The 17,511-nt window shown below is 39.7% G+C and overlaps 2 protein-coding genes across 3 annotated transcripts; one reads left to right on the forward strand and one right to left on the reverse strand.

Annotated features, from left to right (window-relative positions):
* Positions 1 to 710: 710 nt before the first annotated feature.
* Positions 711 to 4,597, reverse strand: gltpd2b (glycolipid transfer protein domain containing 2b). The gene is made up of 4 exons (XM_004563884.4): positions 3,901 to 4,597; positions 2,363 to 2,421; positions 2,035 to 2,207; positions 711 to 1,919 (listed from the first exon to the last, which is right to left on the reverse strand). Exons 1-4 carry the CDS (start codon positions 3,968 to 3,970, stop codon positions 1,304 to 1,306), a joined length of 918 nt encoding a protein of 305 aa, XP_004563941.3. The 5' UTR covers positions 3,971 to 4,597; the 3' UTR covers positions 711 to 1,303.
* Positions 4,598 to 7,369: 2,772 nt separating this feature from the next.
* On the forward strand, positions 7,370 to 17,435 carry chrne (cholinergic receptor, nicotinic, epsilon). Of its 2 annotated transcripts, none has more exons than XM_004563890.5 (12): positions 7,370 to 7,678; positions 13,032 to 13,165; positions 13,368 to 13,412; positions 13,539 to 13,648; positions 13,744 to 13,899; positions 14,002 to 14,102; positions 14,223 to 14,423; positions 14,843 to 14,957; positions 15,063 to 15,177; positions 15,268 to 15,475; positions 15,635 to 15,768; positions 15,917 to 17,435. In XM_004563890.5, exons 1-12 carry the CDS (start codon positions 7,660 to 7,662, stop codon positions 16,082 to 16,084), a joined length of 1,506 nt encoding a protein of 501 aa, XP_004563947.2. In that variant the 5' UTR covers positions 7,370 to 7,659; the 3' UTR covers positions 16,085 to 17,435. The 2 variants fall into 2 exon arrangements, with proteins under 2 accessions (XP_004563947.2, XP_004563946.2); XM_004563889.4 differs by lacking the exon at positions 7,370 to 7,678 and adding an exon at positions 7,843 to 8,227 and having other exon boundaries at positions 15,917 to 17,434.
* Positions 17,436 to 17,511: the final 76 nt, after the last annotated feature.

Here is a 17,511-nt window from a genome sequence, read left to right on the forward strand (position 1 = left end):
TATTACTGTTTAAAACAGTAATATATGGTATATATAATATATGATGATTATATACAAAATAAACTTGATTTTCACAAAATGATTATGCCATCCATGTCACAGGTCACTTTGACTGTAGACAGGAGAAAAATGTGGATGCTTTATAAGTTGTACTTTCCCCCCCCCCTGTGGCAGTTGCTTTAAATAGTCTGCCACCAAGTGGTTGACAGGATTAAAGGTGAAGTGTACTTCCGCTTCCTGACCTTTACCCAGCTCCTGTCTCCTCTGCACTCCGTGACTTTAACCCCATTTTCTCCACCGTTGCCCACTCAGAAAGAAAGCGTTTCATAAAAATGGAGCCAGCGTTGGAGGTACTGCTGGGTTTAAAACAGTCTAATCAACACCAGTAGTGCAGATGAGTCATACACATGCTATTCTCTCTGTTACACGTGTACTCTGTAATATAATACGGAATATTCTTTGATATTATAACAGTAATACCAAACGTATTCGGACAGGAAAAGCCTTTGCATTTGGATTCAGACAAAAAGTGCAGAGTGTGTATAGGTAAGAGTGCCACATAGACCAGATTATATTCACTGTGATGTGACTTCTAGCAGGGCACTGGAACCTCTGCTGGTTGGTTGGTGCACAACATAAAGAACATTTTATTGCCAGTTAAATGTTTTTCCATTGCTGGATCACACGATGAGTAGAAATAATCAAATGGATTGTCTTCTCTTTTTTTTTTTTAATTAATCATTAACATGATACAAAAAAATGACATAGATGTAAAAATAACAAAGCCATACTCTACACACAGCATCACTGTGAAGCAGTAACTTTCTAATCCATTTGGTCGCGTGGAGATTTCAGACCAACACGATAGTTACGAGGTAATTTACCAGAGGAATAACACTGTAAAAGAGCAGTTCTTTTTAATATAGCAATTACCAATTGTCAATTTTAGTTACACATGCGCTATTTAAAAAAATCAATTATACTTTTGTAAATAATGCACAGTCTAAACCATAATCATCAGCAACAAAGTTTGAGATAGTACCCCATAAAATCTGATGAGAAACATCAAAGTAAAGCTGAATGTCACATGTTGATTGTTGACTCAGCACTTTGGTCCGTAGAAGAAAAAAAAAAAAGCGGAGTTCTGGGTGAAAAACAAGTCAATTCTTGCATCGTAGAAAAGCTTGCATCTTATTTGTATCTAAATCCAATATATGACGCCAAGGATACAGAGCAGAAGCACAACCCAAAGACGGGTAAAACAGCAGCAGTGCCCCTGTGTCCAGTCTGATTATCTCATTTTTTATGGCAAGTCCAGCATGCCATGTTCCTCCAGAGCTTTCTGTGTCCGGTCATAAACCTCTCCGATGGCCCGAGACACCCTGTGCAGCACTTTGCTCATCTCCTCCTGGTTCTGCACGCACACCAGCCTGAAAAAGAAACCCCGCTCTGGCAGGGCAATGAAGGCCAGCTCGGCGGCCTTGCGGACGTACCATGTATGGTGTTGAGCGAGGGTGCTCTTGTAAGCCTCACGACACAGGTCAGAGGGACTCCTGAGCCGTCCCTCCACTGGTGTCTCAGCCAGCTTCTCCAGGAAGAGCTTCAGCCAAAGCAGAGCGCGATGCAGGCGCAGTAGAGTCCGGCATCCAGAGTCTGTCTGGTGGTGGAAACTCACCAGGCCTTGATTCAGCTCCACCAAGATCATAGAGCGCACAGAGTGATAAGCACTGGTGTGCACCGACGCCTTATTCTTTGTCCCACCACCCTGTGAGTTTACAGAGTTTATGGAATGTAGATCCGGGCCTACCTCTGCTTCAGGGTTCCCGTCTGCCGTCAGGGCCAGCTGGCGAATTATAGAAGTCTTACTTTCTATCTCTTTAGATATCAGTCCCACCATTGGCCCCAGAGAGTCCATGAAACTAGAAGAGTAACACAGAACAGGATAAAGCAGCTTACAGATTTCAGATAATCAGCAAACAACAAATAACTTTTCTTCCTGATGGCCGTAAACAAATCTTTATCTGAAAATCCTACTTGACAAGCTCGTCCCAGCTGGACAGATATGGCTGCAGCAGCACATCAGAGTTGTGAGTTGGGGCATCCAGCAGGTGGGAGAGCAGAAGTGACACCTGGAAGGTCTGACCGGGGCACAGCTCAAGCTGGCTCTCAGCTCCATCGCCCACACTGCTGTTGGACAGCTGGTGAAGCTAATGGTGGGGGGGATGGGCAGTGCATGAATGTGGGTGCAATCGGCAGGGGACAAAGGAAGAAAGAAAGCACGACATTTATTTTAAAAAAAAACAAAGAAATCCACTTCATAGTCTGCAAGCAATCTAATATCAGATTCAGGAGGTACTCTTACCTTATTTAACTGATTATAACCTTTTACACAAGAATCCCAGTGGTAATCCAACCCCCCCTCTGAAGTGGACCATTGAAAAGAGAAAAAAGACCAAGGGTTACAGTTAGTTTTGGTTCACAGAGCAATATTGATATTGTTATCATTTAATCTTTCAGATAGTCACACAGCTTTAGCTTGGTTTATCTTTGCGTGTCGACAAACCCGTGAACTAAATAACTGTCTCTTAATGGCTCATGCTATTTTCAGCTAGTGTTTGTCTGCAGTTTCATGGTGAGCTACTACAATATGGTCGAGCTTTCAGTGCTTTCTCTTAAAAAAAAAAGAAAGAAGAAGAAGCAAAGTTGTGAGAGTGAACTAAAAGGATAAACCAATGAGCTGAAACCCACTTCGCAGCTGTAAGAGGAGCTGCTGGTGCAGGTAGTGGTATTATGTAGGTTCATTAAACAATCCTTCTCACGCTGTCACTGTTTAAAATATTTTCTATTGTTATTGATATTTTGATTATAGCTGGCTGAAATGTAACATTCATGAAGCACCGTTATCTAACAGTTTTGTTATCTCATGGAAATGATTGTAAGAAGGTGTCCTTGTATCCTGTATTACGTCATATTGTATATCTCTGTATGTAAAGACCAACTTATCTACCTGCCTATCATCTTAACTGATGTGCAAGTTGCTAATGAAAGTTTGGCACTGTTCAGTTTATTTACAACAAGACCCTTACAGACACATTGTTGCCAGTGACAGTGGCAACAGCTGCGTTGAGCATGCTGAGTGCTGCGGAGTGTTTGGTGTTTTTTAAGGGAGCTGTGAGGTTACTGCAAATCACAGAATCAGCAGCAGAAACATTCACAGGTTCATCCTCCAAACTGACCCATAAACATTCAGGTTATCGAGCTTCTGGTCAAAATACTGAAAACTAGCAAACAAGCAAATGAGTTCAGATTAAACACAGCACAGATTTACCTGCAACAGCAGAAATAACTCGACTATGAATTATTGTAAATGGTCTCCATCCTGACTATAAAAACGCAGAAGTGACATTTCATGCTTTCAACTAAAAACCGGGGCCAATATTCTGAATTATAAATACAAACTAGACAAAGACAGATCACATGGACTGAGTTTGAACATTTTTTAGAAAGATCAGTAAGTGGCTCCTTAGCCCTTTAAAAGGTCACAGTGGAGCCACTTACTGATTTCCTTTGACAATGAATCACTTTTACTTCTTTTTAATGAGGCAAAACGCAGTGACATTTTTAAGGCTTACAGATTATTCTTGGAGGGTTACTTACATAACCCTTCAAGAATCTTTACCAGTAAAAGATTATTTGTGAAGTAGCTTATTTGAAAAATAAGGGTAACTATTTCATTACCATAAATAAATGTGTAATATTAAATGTATTTTGTACATCAAGGCTGCTTGGTATCATGTGACATTGTTGATCCGGAACAAACAACACACTGATTGTTTAGACTAAGTAGTACAGCATGAGAATCAAAGACACACGCTCGCACCCACACAGAGAGAAACTCACGTAGCCACAGCGAGCCAAGGAACAGCAGCAGGATAAGGATAGCTGCAGCAGCCTTGCTCTTTACACCCATACTGAAGTCCAGTGTGGGGCCGTCCAGTCTGCCTCTTGTCCCTTTTTCTTTCCTTTATCTTTTAATTCCTCTGTTTCACATGAGTTCTGGTCCCCTGGCACTGGCTGTCACTGAAATTACTTTCTCCCAGACCACTGCCTCTGACCCCCCCACCCTCCTCTCCAATCCTTCATACTCCTCCCCAGAACCTCAAACAAAACCTCCTGTCCACCACTATGGCCCCTATTAATCTTTAACTCTATTCTTGCTCTATTTTGAAACTGCCCTTTTCCCTCGTCACCTCCTCAAGCCCGAGGTTGCGGTTTCTATCCAGCTTTTTCTGCGACTTTGTTTAAAATCTGTGTGGCTTCCCGTGCTGCCTTTGTGATTTCAGAGCTGCCTGTCTCTCGCGTTGCTCAACCCCAGGGTCCAGAGATCAGCTGAGTGTGGCCAGTAGCTGATAAAGCAGAGCCAACACAGGGTGTCCTCCTGTAACCTCCCGCTATATGTGCACTATATTCCTGGTCAGCTTGAGGAAACACTTGCTCCCTTGCCTCTCCTCCCATGACCACCACTTTCCCTCCTCCCTCTTCTCTCCTTTCGCTCTCTCTATCACTAATTCATACACTCCATGACAGTATATCAATCATTAGGCAGTGTGTTAAAGTCACGATGACCAAGGGTTTGTATTTAATTTTGGTGGCTACACAGACAGACATGTTAATAAATAATAATCCAAACTTGCACTGGTCGAGATGCCAAAAGGAACAAAGATTTCCACACATGAAACTCTATTTGTAGAAAGATGTGACTCAAAAGGGAAGTGAATCTTTTGTTTTTATTAAAGAAGCTATTTCCTCTTTCCTGTCATCATATTTTGCACAAAACCTAATTCATACAAATATTATTTTGAACTACTACATGCAAATTATCAAACTTTTTGTTTAAAAAAGTGACGTCTGAGCCATATTAGTAAAACATTGCGGACTGATGTGACTCATAAAAGGTGTTCTCATCCTTATTGCCTCTGATAATGATAATTGTTGGAAGCTCAGAGGTTGGTCCTGCTATCACACGAGGAGGTACAGACATTGAACGCCACACTCAAGCCTGGCCGTCTGTGCTCCTAAAGAGGGACTCAACAATGGTATTTCTTCTGCGGATGAGCGGGGAAAAAGTGAAAGCAGGGGCATTCATTCCCAGTTTGGGGCGGGGGCTGGTCACAGAGCTTTTATTCTCCGCAACCAATGGCTGATCTTGTCCAAGATAGGCAGCAACTGAGAAGGGGAGGCTAAATCCCTGGGAAACCTTGGGACACATTCAGAAACCATTTGATACCACACAGAACAGAAAACAGAGAATACCTTTATTGTCACTGTAGCATGTTGGGTGTACAATAAAATTAAGTGCAGTCTCAACAGTGCAAAGATCACTCACAGCAGTCATAAAAAAGTATGCAAAAACCATAAACTATATCAAACTATATAACAGATTGTTTTAAAAACAGACAAAAGCAACCTTTCTTCAATCTCCCAGATTGCGAAACACTTTATCACACAGAGCACATTCATGTGGAAATTGCTGCATTATGCAGCTCTGGGATAAAAAGTCTTTTCAGTCTATTTGCCCCTTTTTTTAATTATTTTTTTTGTAATCTCTGTTATGGCGCGGTGGTGTCCAGGTGTGAGATGGATCCAATATGATATTATATGGTATTAAATGAAAGAAAAAAAACAGCTTGTATTTCCTATTAAACGCTGAGATGCAATAACAGACATTACAAAAGCATATAGCCAGCTGGTGATGTGAACATGAAGCGATTCAGATTCAAGCTGTGTTTCTCACACTGTTTTTTATACTCAAAGGTTACACGGGGGGGCAAAGATAAAACCACACTGGATTTTCCAGTAAAGTTGCTGCACAGCATTACTGCACTACTGAAAACCCCATCTGGATAATCAAAACATTTAACCACAGTGCTGGGATTACTCATGCTATCAAGTTTGGTGTTTGTTGAAATCGTTCCCAAACAAATTTCCCATTTCAACAGAGCAAAAAGATCCCGAGCTGGGTGAGAAAATATAATAACAGCAGTGTAGTCATTTAAAAGCATAAAACGTTTTATTTATTGATAATTGGAGGATTGACCCCTAATGACTTGTAGGCTGAAGTTTCAGACTTCTCTATTGTCTTCTCTGCAACAAGGTTTCAGAGTTTTATTTGAATTCCAAAACAAGGCACTGCCTGTGTCATTTCATATTCAGATTAACCCAACAATATTTTGATCCCCCCAGCTTCCCTTGTAGTAGCTATATTTGAAACGCTAGTTGTAGTTGTTGGCTGTAGCTATAAAAACAGTTACACACACGTGTCTCACATGTCGCACTAACTAGCCTCCATGTGAGTTATTTTCTGATGCTAATCGGGTGGGCTTGAGAGTATAATGCTGTACTTTAGCAGTAGAGAAGAGGGTAACAAATATAAACACAGCACATTGCTCAGAGTGGTTGTAATGTGGAAACATTAACCTAAACAGAACATGTTTTGGAAGGCTGTAGCTGAGAAGATAAAGCAGACCATCTACTAATGTGAAAATTAGTGGTTTGATTCCTGCCTACTCCAGTCTGCATGACAAAGTATCCTTGGTCAAAGTACTGATCCCAAAGTTGCTCATGTCAGTGTGAATGTGTTTATATGTTAGATAGAAAGCACTTAGAAAGAAAGGTGCTTGTGTGAATGGGTGAATGAGGCATGTCGAGTATAAAAGGAGAAGCTTTATTATAATGAGGGAAAATAACAGAGTTTTGTTATTAATGTATAATGCATATATATAGACAGGTGGAAAAAATGCAGGAAACCCACCATAAGTAATCTTAGTTAGGACACCTTAAGTGCTCTATGGCATAGATTTTACATAATACGGGGGTCATAGCATATAATTCATCATCATCAAGTCACTCACTGAGCCCTGATGTCCTCTGGACAGGCCTCCCCTCGAACAGAAAGCTCCCATCAGGACAGAAAGATCACTCTGAACTTTGTATTGATTTGCTGTGACCCTTCCCTTTGACAGGATGAGTTGACTCCCACACAGTATAACAGAACCGCTAGTAGGGTTCAAAGGTTTAATGTTTTTTTCCCCTTTAATTTGACACCTGTTTGGATATAAAACAGCTCTGCTCTCTGGAATTTGAAGGCCCACAGCTCGAGCCTTTCTGCTTCTGAGCTCTGAGTGCGAGACACACAATCTGCCTTCTGGAGGCTCCAGTTACCTTAAAGAAGCTCAACTCTGTTTCCCCAATTGTATATTTAGAAGTACATCACATACTGTGCAACTCACATGGCACATTCCAAAAATCAGTCTGTTGCCCTTGCCACTGCAAAGAGACACTCCTTAGATTAATCACAGCCTTTATTATGACAACAAATCTAGTCTCTGCATTTTAAATGAATTGCTAAAACAACCTGACAGGTCAGACTCTTGGGCTCCCTGGTTTCATGGGGTTTATGTGCAGCCCTCTAACCCCATTATTCTGCAGACACTATCTCACCGCTGAGGTCCTGCAAGGTTTACTGTAAGAATCAATACTCTGGACACGCATAGGAGGTGTGCACCACCAGTCACCTGTTCACCCTGCTGTAACCTGTGGGATTTAGCCATTTCCTGCATCGATCTTTAACACTGACACCAAAATGTTAAAGTTCTACGCATGTCTAGTGGATACAAAGGTGAGTGACAGATTAAAGAGGAAACACCAACCACTAATCCTGTCAGTGACACTGGCCCTCGTGCTGTGCACTGACCATACATCGATCTGACAACTGAAATTTTCTATCCTGATGATGCGAGTACTCCTGCTGTATAAGGTCTCGCTTACAGGTCTCATTGCTACCTTCAGAAATATCTGGAATATCCTGGACACTCCTAGTTTTTGTCTAATGTTGGAGTTGCTATCTAATGATGATGATGATTATTATTGTGGGTGCCTGGAGAGTGACTGGAAGTCCTGGTTTAGTGCTTTCAGCTGGTGTGTAATCTGAACCCCGGATAGTGACAGCCGTGGTGGGTGACAGTCAGGACGTTTGGTAGGGGGATTTAGAGCTCTTCATCTGCCTTCAGTCTCACTGTCTTTCTGTATCTCACTTTATATTTCAATATAGTGCAGCACAGCACAGTACAGTGCAGAGCAGCAGAGAGGTCTTGGAATATGATGGCAGTGCGCAGTCTTTGGATAGCTTTCGGAGTTGTAACTATTCTTGGGACTTTAGCGGGACTGGGTAAGTGACGCACTTGCAAACTTTTGGCACATCCTCGCTGACTGGCACAGAGATAGCCAACTCTTCTTGTGGTGACTGGCAGGGTACAGAAAACTTGCTGTACTTTAGACCTCATGAAAACATGTAAAAAGTTGTAGAGGCAAACTAACACAGCTGTAAACTTGCATATATTGTTTTAAACTGGAAGCAGTAATTTTTCTTCTGTTGATATCATATCTGCAACTTCTCTAACAAGGATTTTGTAGACTGTCTAATTTGGCTTTTTTTTGGTGCACACTAGTGAATTAGAATATTTGCTTCCTTTATACTGTTGCACTATGTTTTTGTGCATGGTATAAAACAGCGGTCCCCAAGCCCCGGGCCACGGACCAGTACCGGTCCGTGAGTCATTTGGTACTGGGCTGCAAGAGTTGAGGTTCGGGTGTGAAATGTATGGTTTTCAGGGTTTTTATCGATTTTTAGCGTTATTTTGTTATTGTTTTTGTCGTTTACTCGGTTTTTCTGGGTCGTTTCACTTGTGTTATGAATAAATCTTCTTTTTTCGATACCAGTACTAGTTTTATTTTCTGTGAAAATATTGTCGGGCATAAACCGGTCCGTGGCGCAAAAAAGGCTGGGGACCGCTGGTATAAAAGGTTAACAACATACAAAGTATGACCGTCTATTCCATAACCATTAAGTATATTTGATACAATTAGATAAAAACATCAGTTAACAAATCAGAAGGAAAGCGTAACTTCCTCTATGATTTTTCATGACAGCAACAGTATGAGAGTGTGTAAGCTGTTCTTAATGGTCCAGATCATTCTTATCCCACAGCACAACTTTACCCCAGGGTTTTTACACTTTTTTTTTAACTAGTTGGTTGATTTTCATTTTATCATGTTGCTGTATGTTTTGCAGTTAGGTTTTTGTAGGCCTGTGATGTAAATGCATTAACCTGGAAAGCACTTTAGGCCAACTACTGTTGTTTAAAATCTGCTATATAAATAAAATGACATGACAATATGAGGTAAGAGGATGTCATAAAGCTGCAATGAAAGCCAGGAGATGATGGAAAATTGAAAAACAAATACTTGTGAATCCATTTGTAAATTCAGGATCTAAAGTTATGGTGGTTTGTTCTTGTATTTGAGGGGGGAAAGGTTTCTTGAATCCAGCTATTTGGTGGATATCACATTCATTACCAAATTCCTCTCAGACCAAGTACAGGTATGTGTAAGTGTCAAGCTGAAATCTGGACTCTCAGTTTTTGTATTGATACATTAAAGGAATAGAAATCAAAGATTAAAATGCTGGAAATATGACTCGTGACTGTGGAACATCACAGAATAATGATAGAATCTCTTCATGCCTTGCACTTCAATAGAGGACTATAGGAATTTTGAGATTAAACTGACACTGTTGTTACGATTTGATAGCAGATAAACAGATGAACTTATGATCTTGGTATGAGGTCAAATGTAATCCAAGTGTGATATCAGGAATCTCTGCTCCACCTCGGGTGTTAGTGTTTGTCTTCAGAACACGATGCGCTGGAATCCTCTTAGGAAGGTACCAGACACTTCTTCTTGTTTCTCTTCTTTTCTAAATCACATTAAAAGATAACACACATGCACATGACGAATTACTGTCAAAATGTCATTTTTTGTGTCTAAAAAAATAAATTACATTTTGACAGTATACAGAATTTTTAATTTTGTTGCTCATAGGACAGGAAGATACTATCAAGAGACATTAAGAACAGTATAGTGACTAAAATTCCTTGTACTGTTTTACTGTATGAATAATGAAGGAGCTTTCTCACCCTTAATTTCAGAAAACCATGTGGACCTTTTTATATAGCCACAGGATTAATGAGCCATTGTCTGTCCTCGGCCACAAAATAAAATCTGAATCTCAGATGATGTTTTCCTTGGCCAGGCAGCACAGGAACTATAGCCTGGTATGGCTAATGAAGCCTGGCTGCTATCAACACATCCCCACTCGCTTCCTGAATGAAAATCAGCAGGTTTTCTCATGTGTAGGGATTTTCCATAATAAACCTCCCTACGCCGCACTGAGAAAATATCCAAAGAAGGGGAAATATGTAGGCCAAAAAAGCGTGTGAGGCAGTCACTGAATGAGGCAGAAATCAAAGCTGCCTGATAGAAACAAACATTCCCCGAGATAAAAAAGATACCATGACTGCCCCTACATACTTTCTTTTATACTCCCCTTAGAGCTCAGGCAGCATGCTAATGTGTATTAACTCATCAATTGCTACACAATGTCCGTCTTCCCTGCATTCATTCCTTGTATTGTATTTGTGTGTTGCACAAATCAGATCAGACAGAAATTGTCACTGCAGTCTTCTTTATCGCCCTCTCCGTATTTTATTTTGCTCTGCATGCTTGTTCTCATCAGCTCTCAGATTTCTATCAGGATATTCCAGGTTAGGATGCATCGCTCTCATTATTTGGGATGTGGTGATTCTTACTGGTTTCACTATAATTTGATGGCTTTTTGTTTACATGTGAGAATTCTGGTCAGCTTACAGTTTGGATCATTATGGCCCTAAAGTATTGTTTGAAACTGTTTGCGGGCTCTTGCATATACTATGGCTTTGTTATATCACTCAGCAAAGCATTACTTTTAAAATACATCTGCCAGTTCAAAAAGCACTTAGTGGTTTGACTCTCATCAACATCTCTGACTTGCTCAGTGTCTATAACCCAACTAGACCTCCCAGGTCATCAGCTGCAGATCTTTTTCCAGAATAAGATAGAATAAGATCCAAGTATGCTGACGGTGTTTTTACTTGCTGTGGTCCTATTCTTTGGAACAAAACTACCAGCACCAACTATGTCTACATTTAAAAATGAACATTAAAACCTTTTTATTCTCACATACTTACAGTGTTTGAGTGTTAATTTGTATTCTATATCTTGTAAAGTTTTGGTTTTATTACCTCAAAACGTTGCAAATCTACCTACATTTTTAGCTTTTTTTTTTTAATCAGTAAGCACATTGTGTTTATGTGGAATGAAATGTGCTATATAAAATGAAAATAATAATAAAATAATAAAACTGGCACAGTTTTGAAAAAGTAGTGTGTTAGCATTCAGCAAAATCTTAAACAGGGATACTGTAATGTTTACTTAGCTTCTTACTGACCTTCTCTGCCATCATCATAAATCATGAAGTAATCAAATATATATATATAAACACCCAGCACGCCCCTGCGGGCGGTTTATCCTTCAAGCTCGGGTCCTCTACCAGAGGCCTGGGAGCTTGAGGGTCCTGCGCAGTATCTTAGCTGTTCCCAGGACTGCGCTCTTCTGGACAGAGATCTCCGATGTTGTTCCCGGGATCTGCTGGAGCCACTCGCCTAGCTTGGGAGTCATATATATATATATATATATATATATATATATATATATATATATATATATATATATATATATATATATATATATATATATATATATATATATATATATATATATATATATATATATATCAAACACACATCCCTTCACAGTGGTTGCCTGCAGGCTCTGCCTCTAATTTCCAAACATCACTCTCCCGTCCCTCTGTCTGAGCTAACCTATTGTAGTGTCAACTACAGGAAATGATGAGGTCAAAAACTTGGCACCATATATTTAACTCACCCTTTAACTGACTGATATTTAGAAATATACTGCATGCTCACGAGGCCCACTTAAAAGTCAGACAACGTATAACTTCTGAAGTCATCCATTTACTCAGTACAGACACACTATGTTCTGCTTACTGTACCCAGAATGAGTTCTTGTACCTAAAACTAAGCAAGATCAGCATGGTGTCTTTGCAGCTATCCATCATTAAAACAGCTTGTGATTAATAAGCTGGCATAATATACACCATAAGGAATATCAAAATACCAGTTTTTGTTTTAATCAATGATGAAATTAGAGGGAAAAATTGCTTAGAAATTCAAATGGGGGATGGTCTTAGTTCAAACACAAACTCCTGCATATCACATCTCATATTTCACTGTTACATTTATTCATTCATCCTTCTTATATCCAGAGTCATCTATTAACCAAGCGCAATAAGTAGAAACTGACCAAGCCTTAAGAAAAAAAATCATATGGGTAAATTACTGTTCAAACTAAGTGACATATTTGTGCCTGACTGGGACACCCAGGATCTCATGGGAGATGACATATTTTCTGCTTTGTATTACTGTCACCATTTTTGCCAAAGGATAACACTGATGATTATTGTAGATGACCCGAGTTTGACTTAAAGTCCCATTTGAGAGTTTTGATAGGCCACTATGTAATGTGAGCTATGGATAGTGACAGCTGGGAGAGAAGAAGCAAGAGGTTGGAAATAACCTCCATTTAGTCTCTCCTAGTCTCTCTTGACCTTTGTTTGGATATATGGTCAGGAGCAGTAGTAGTACTCAAGGAGTACAATACAATGGCAATGACTGCTATTTTTAGCATAATCTTTGAACTCTGGAATCATAGATTGGCTAATCTCTAGAGTTTGTAGCCTATCCCAGCTGACATAGGGTGAGAGATTGACATTCTATCGTAGAGCTATAAACATAATATCTTCAGTGACATTAAAATAATATTTGTCCTTGTTAATATTATTGGAGAGTACTGATATGCAGATATCCAAACTTATGGGACTGTATTGCATGGACATCACAATGTAACAACAATACAAACAGAAATATTATAAAGTACGAAACCTTTTGCACAACAGCATCTTGTGTAATAATAACCAGATATATTCCTATGTAATTTTGATGCTTTTCTTCATGCAGTGCAATGTAATCAGGAGACAGAGCTGATCGGGGACTTGTTCAAAAACTACAACAAGAATATACGTCCAGTATTACATCCTGAAGACAAAGTGGGGGTTCAGATCAAGCTGACCCTCACTAATCTTATTTCCCTGGTAAAAGCTTCATTTTGCTACTTTTTGCAATACATCTTTTCCGCACATTAAGAATGTATGAGCATTACTTAAGGGTGGAAACATATTCAAAAGCATTACGGTTAAAAAATGCGATTAATAATAATCTCTCTGGTGTGCATTTACCACAGCCACTATCACATGAGCTACACAGCTCAATCAATCTCTTCTCTCATTCCTACAGAATGAAAAGGAGGAGACTCTTACAACCAATGTGTGGATTGAGATTGTGAGTTGTATCTCTCTTCGTGGTTGTCATTTTCCTTTCTTTGTTTGAGAGTTTTGGTAGAAGGCATTTCTCCCTCGTCTTTGTCCAGCTTTTAATCTCACTGCTGATCTTTTTCTCAAACCACAGCAATGGAATGATTACCGCCTTGCCTGGAATGCATCTCAGTATTATGGCATTGAGGTTATTCGTGTCCCGTGCAAAACTGTCTGGCTTCCCGATATAGTTCTTGAAAACAAGTAAGGCAGTAACAAAAAGGAGCGCAATTCTGTCTCTTTTGTTTTTTGCGTTCTGGACAGTTTGTTTGTTAACCGGTTCTGGTCTTTGTCCACAGCATTGATGGCAAATTTGATGTGGCCTACTATGCCAATGTGTTGATCAGCAGTGATGGTGGGATTTACTGGCTGCCTCCTGCTATCTATCGCAGCACATGTGCCATTGAGATCACCTACTTTCCGTTTGATTATCAAAACTGCACACTTGCATTCAGGTGGGATTTATTAATCATTTGAAATCTACGTTTATATTATATGTAAGTCTTTCTTTATGCATTTGCTTCTATTAAACTTTGGCTTGATTGCCACAACCGTAGATCCCAGACTTACAGTGCCAATGAAGTGGATCTTACCTTGGCTGTTGGAGAAACGGGGGAGATTATTGAATGGGTGGACATCGACCCTGAGGCTTTCACAGGTACTGTAAATACACCATCCATCCATCCATCCACACATCAATCCATGCCTCAGTCCACATTAACAATCATAATATTCAAGTTTTGAAAGTCCTTCAGGTTTTTGCATTTACACCCTTTAGAGAATGGTGAGTGGGCCATTGTCCATCGTCCAGCCAGGAAGATGATCAACAGTCGGTATTCCCCAGATGACCTGGAGTATCAGGAGATCTTGTTCAATCTGGTCATCCAAAGGAAGCCGCTGTTCTACATCATCAATGTTATCCTGCCCTGTTCCCTTATCTCATCTCTGGTCGTACTGGCCTACTTCCTACCTGCACAAGGTCAGTAAGGTCAATGCTTTTCCTGTTTCACTACTAAAGTTTGAAACATGCCAGATGAACACATTTGTCTCATAATTTTCTGTATTCAGATGTAAAACAAAACAATAATGAACTTGATTTGCTCTCCATAATAATTTTAAAATAATTTGGACTTAGCCTTTTTATTGTGTTTGTCACTAATTAATAAAAAATAATCACTAACTGCTAATTCAAAGTAACTGATCTACAGAGCCTAAAGGTTTGATGTGGAAAGCATTCAGCTAAAGCTCTAAGACTGATGTTACTGTAATACAGCTGACTTTTAAGTCTTAAATCATGAAATATTACAAAGCATTCCTTGATGCCTGAAGTAGATGAAAGAGAAGAATGTCCTTTTTTTTTTGGTCCAACCGGTCTAACTCTCTGCTGCTCCCTCACAGCTGGAGGACAGAAGCTGACCGTGTCCATCTCTGTTTTGCTGGCTCAGACTGTCTTCCTTTTTCTTATTGCTCAGAAGATCCCCGAGACCTCTCTGTCTGTCCCTCTAATTGGAAAGTGAGTCAGCATGTCCTCTCTGCTGACCCCTGCTGGTTTGTTTTGCTTCAATCCAAACAGTTTGAGCCTGCCCTCCAACAAAGATCTCTCTAATGTCTTCCCCAGGTACCTGATCTTCGTGATGTGTGTCACTACTCTCATTGCTACAAATCAAATTGTAGTGCTGAACTTCTCACTGCGCAGCCCCAGCACTCACAGTATGTCCCAAACCCTCAAACATGTAAGTGCCCTCCACGGAGATGAGTAAACTTGTTTTTTAAAGAGTTATTTCAGTAAAGTGACTGTTGTTAACTTCTATTGCCTGCTGCAGCTGTTCTTGAAAATGGTTCCCCGCTTCTTGGGGATGTCTCCGCTGGTGGACGATAGTGAGGTGACAACAGAGGTAAATGGGGTGAGGGAGCGGCGGCGCAGCTCCTTTGGCCTCATGCAGAGAGCAGAGGAATATGTGCTCAAGCAGCCTCGCAGTGAAATGATGTTTGACAAGCAAAGAGAGAGGCATGGTCTCACGCGATCCATTGGTAAGACCGTTGATTACAGAGCAACACTCAGCACAGTCTTTAGCTCACATTTCAGCTCAAATACTTAAATATTTGAAAATCAAAGTAGAAAATGTATCTGGTTTAATTAGTGCTGATCACTGCAAATTGTCATCTAACGCAGTGTCTCCCTCCCTCTAGTGGACAGTATAGATGTCAGCAGCACAGCTAACCTATATAAGAGTTTGGCCCAGGCTGCACCTGAGATTAAGCAATGTGTGGATGCCTGCAACTTCATTGCTGACAGTACAAGGCAACAAAATACCATTGGCTCTGTGAGTGTTTGTTTGTTTGTTTGTTTTAACTCAACTTCAGTGACGTTTTAGATGAGTAATATTTTGCAGTCAATTTTCATTTCCTTTCATTTCATTTCCATATCCTCACTTGAACTTAAGCTTTTGTTCACTTTCTTTCCAACTCAAGGAAATTGAAAGCTGGGTCTTGATTGGGAAAATGGTCGACAAAGTGTGTTTCTGGGCTGCTATGTCTCTATTCATCATCGGCACAGTGTGGATCTTCCTAACAGGACACTTCAACCGTGCCCCAGAATTACCATTTCCAGGAGAGAGTAAAAAATATGTCCCAACTTAAAAAAGGAGAGAAAAAAAGAAATTTGTCTCTGTTTAATGTTTTCGAGGTATATTTTGCCTCGTGCTGTTTATGATGATGAACGCAATGTTGTTCACTGATCCCATGGTTAAGATTCAGGGCTGAGTTAAGTCTGTGTTTGATAACATCAAAACTTTCTGTTTCCATGCTTGTCAAACACCTGAGCATCAACATTCAACGTTTCTTAACTTCTAAACTAAGTTGTCAGCATTTCTATATTAAATCACAATTATTTTGTTAGTTTTGGGGTATGAGAATGTATGCAAGCCCAGACTTACAGCTTATAGATGCATTTTGAAGAAAAAATGTTAACGGCACTGCACCACTGTGCAAAGGGATTTAATTCTATTGCAGAAAATGACTTTTATGACTTTGTTTTGCATAACATGAAGCTACAGGCACTGTATGCTTTAACTAAAGAACCCATTTTACTTGCATGACCATCTACAAAACACTCAGAAAACATATCCCTGCACACATATTATGTCTTATGGTCATTATCTATATATGTAACATGAGCCAACCAACTCTAAATCAAAGCCTTATTCTTCTTACTATGACTTATTATTTGGAATGTATTGCTTACAGTAGATGGCTCAGTGGGACACTGTTTGGCGTTAACTGTACCAGGACTTCTTTTTTAAAAAAAACAAATTCTTTAGGTTATTACAAAGTGTGTGTTTTAATCTTGAACTGAATGTCTAAGTAGGTGTTTTATATGTTTATACATCAGACAGTGTGAATCTGCAAAGTGTGGCTAAAACCTAAAACTGTGATCATATTTTTTACAGTTATTTTGAGTGGTGTTACTCAGCTGATTCAATAAATGTGACAGAAATGGGCTAGCAAATAAAAACAAGTCTAAACACTGTTGAAATTTCACACACTGAAGACTTGAATGGTCTATGTTTGTTTTTCTGTTCGTGTCCAGCTGTGTTTAAAGTTACACAGTTGTGTATTTAGGGAAGATATTCTATAATATAGTGTGTTTATGGCAAAAACAAAGGAAAGCTCACATCGAATAAGTTTGGATCTGCCATCGGGTTGTATTAATTTTATAATGTGTATAATAATATTTAATAAAGTGGAATAAAATGTGAGATTAAACCACATAGAAAGGTTTGACTGTTGTGTGACTGATAGACTGCTGTTTAAAAATCCAGTCAGACTTGTGGTTGAACGCCTCCATGTGGTGGAAAGTTGCACTAGGGATACTTTTTTAATAGCGCCACCTCACACCAGTTTTTTGGAGTTGTCTTTGATTTTCCCGAAAACATCAACCTGTCACATCACTGTTTAAACCAAGATTGTAAAAAAAGAAAAGAAAAAATCAAACTCAAAAGGTAAAAACCAAACCTTTCACGCCTGTGTTTTTAATATCAAGTCCTAGAAGTATGTTTGCTTTAGAT

The sequence above is a fragment of the Maylandia zebra genome, linkage group LG10 (genome assembly GCF_041146795.1).
Source record: "Maylandia zebra isolate NMK-2024a linkage group LG10, Mzebra_GT3a, whole genome shotgun sequence".
Classification (NCBI taxonomy): domain Eukaryota; kingdom Metazoa; phylum Chordata; class Actinopteri; order Cichliformes; family Cichlidae; genus Maylandia; species Maylandia zebra.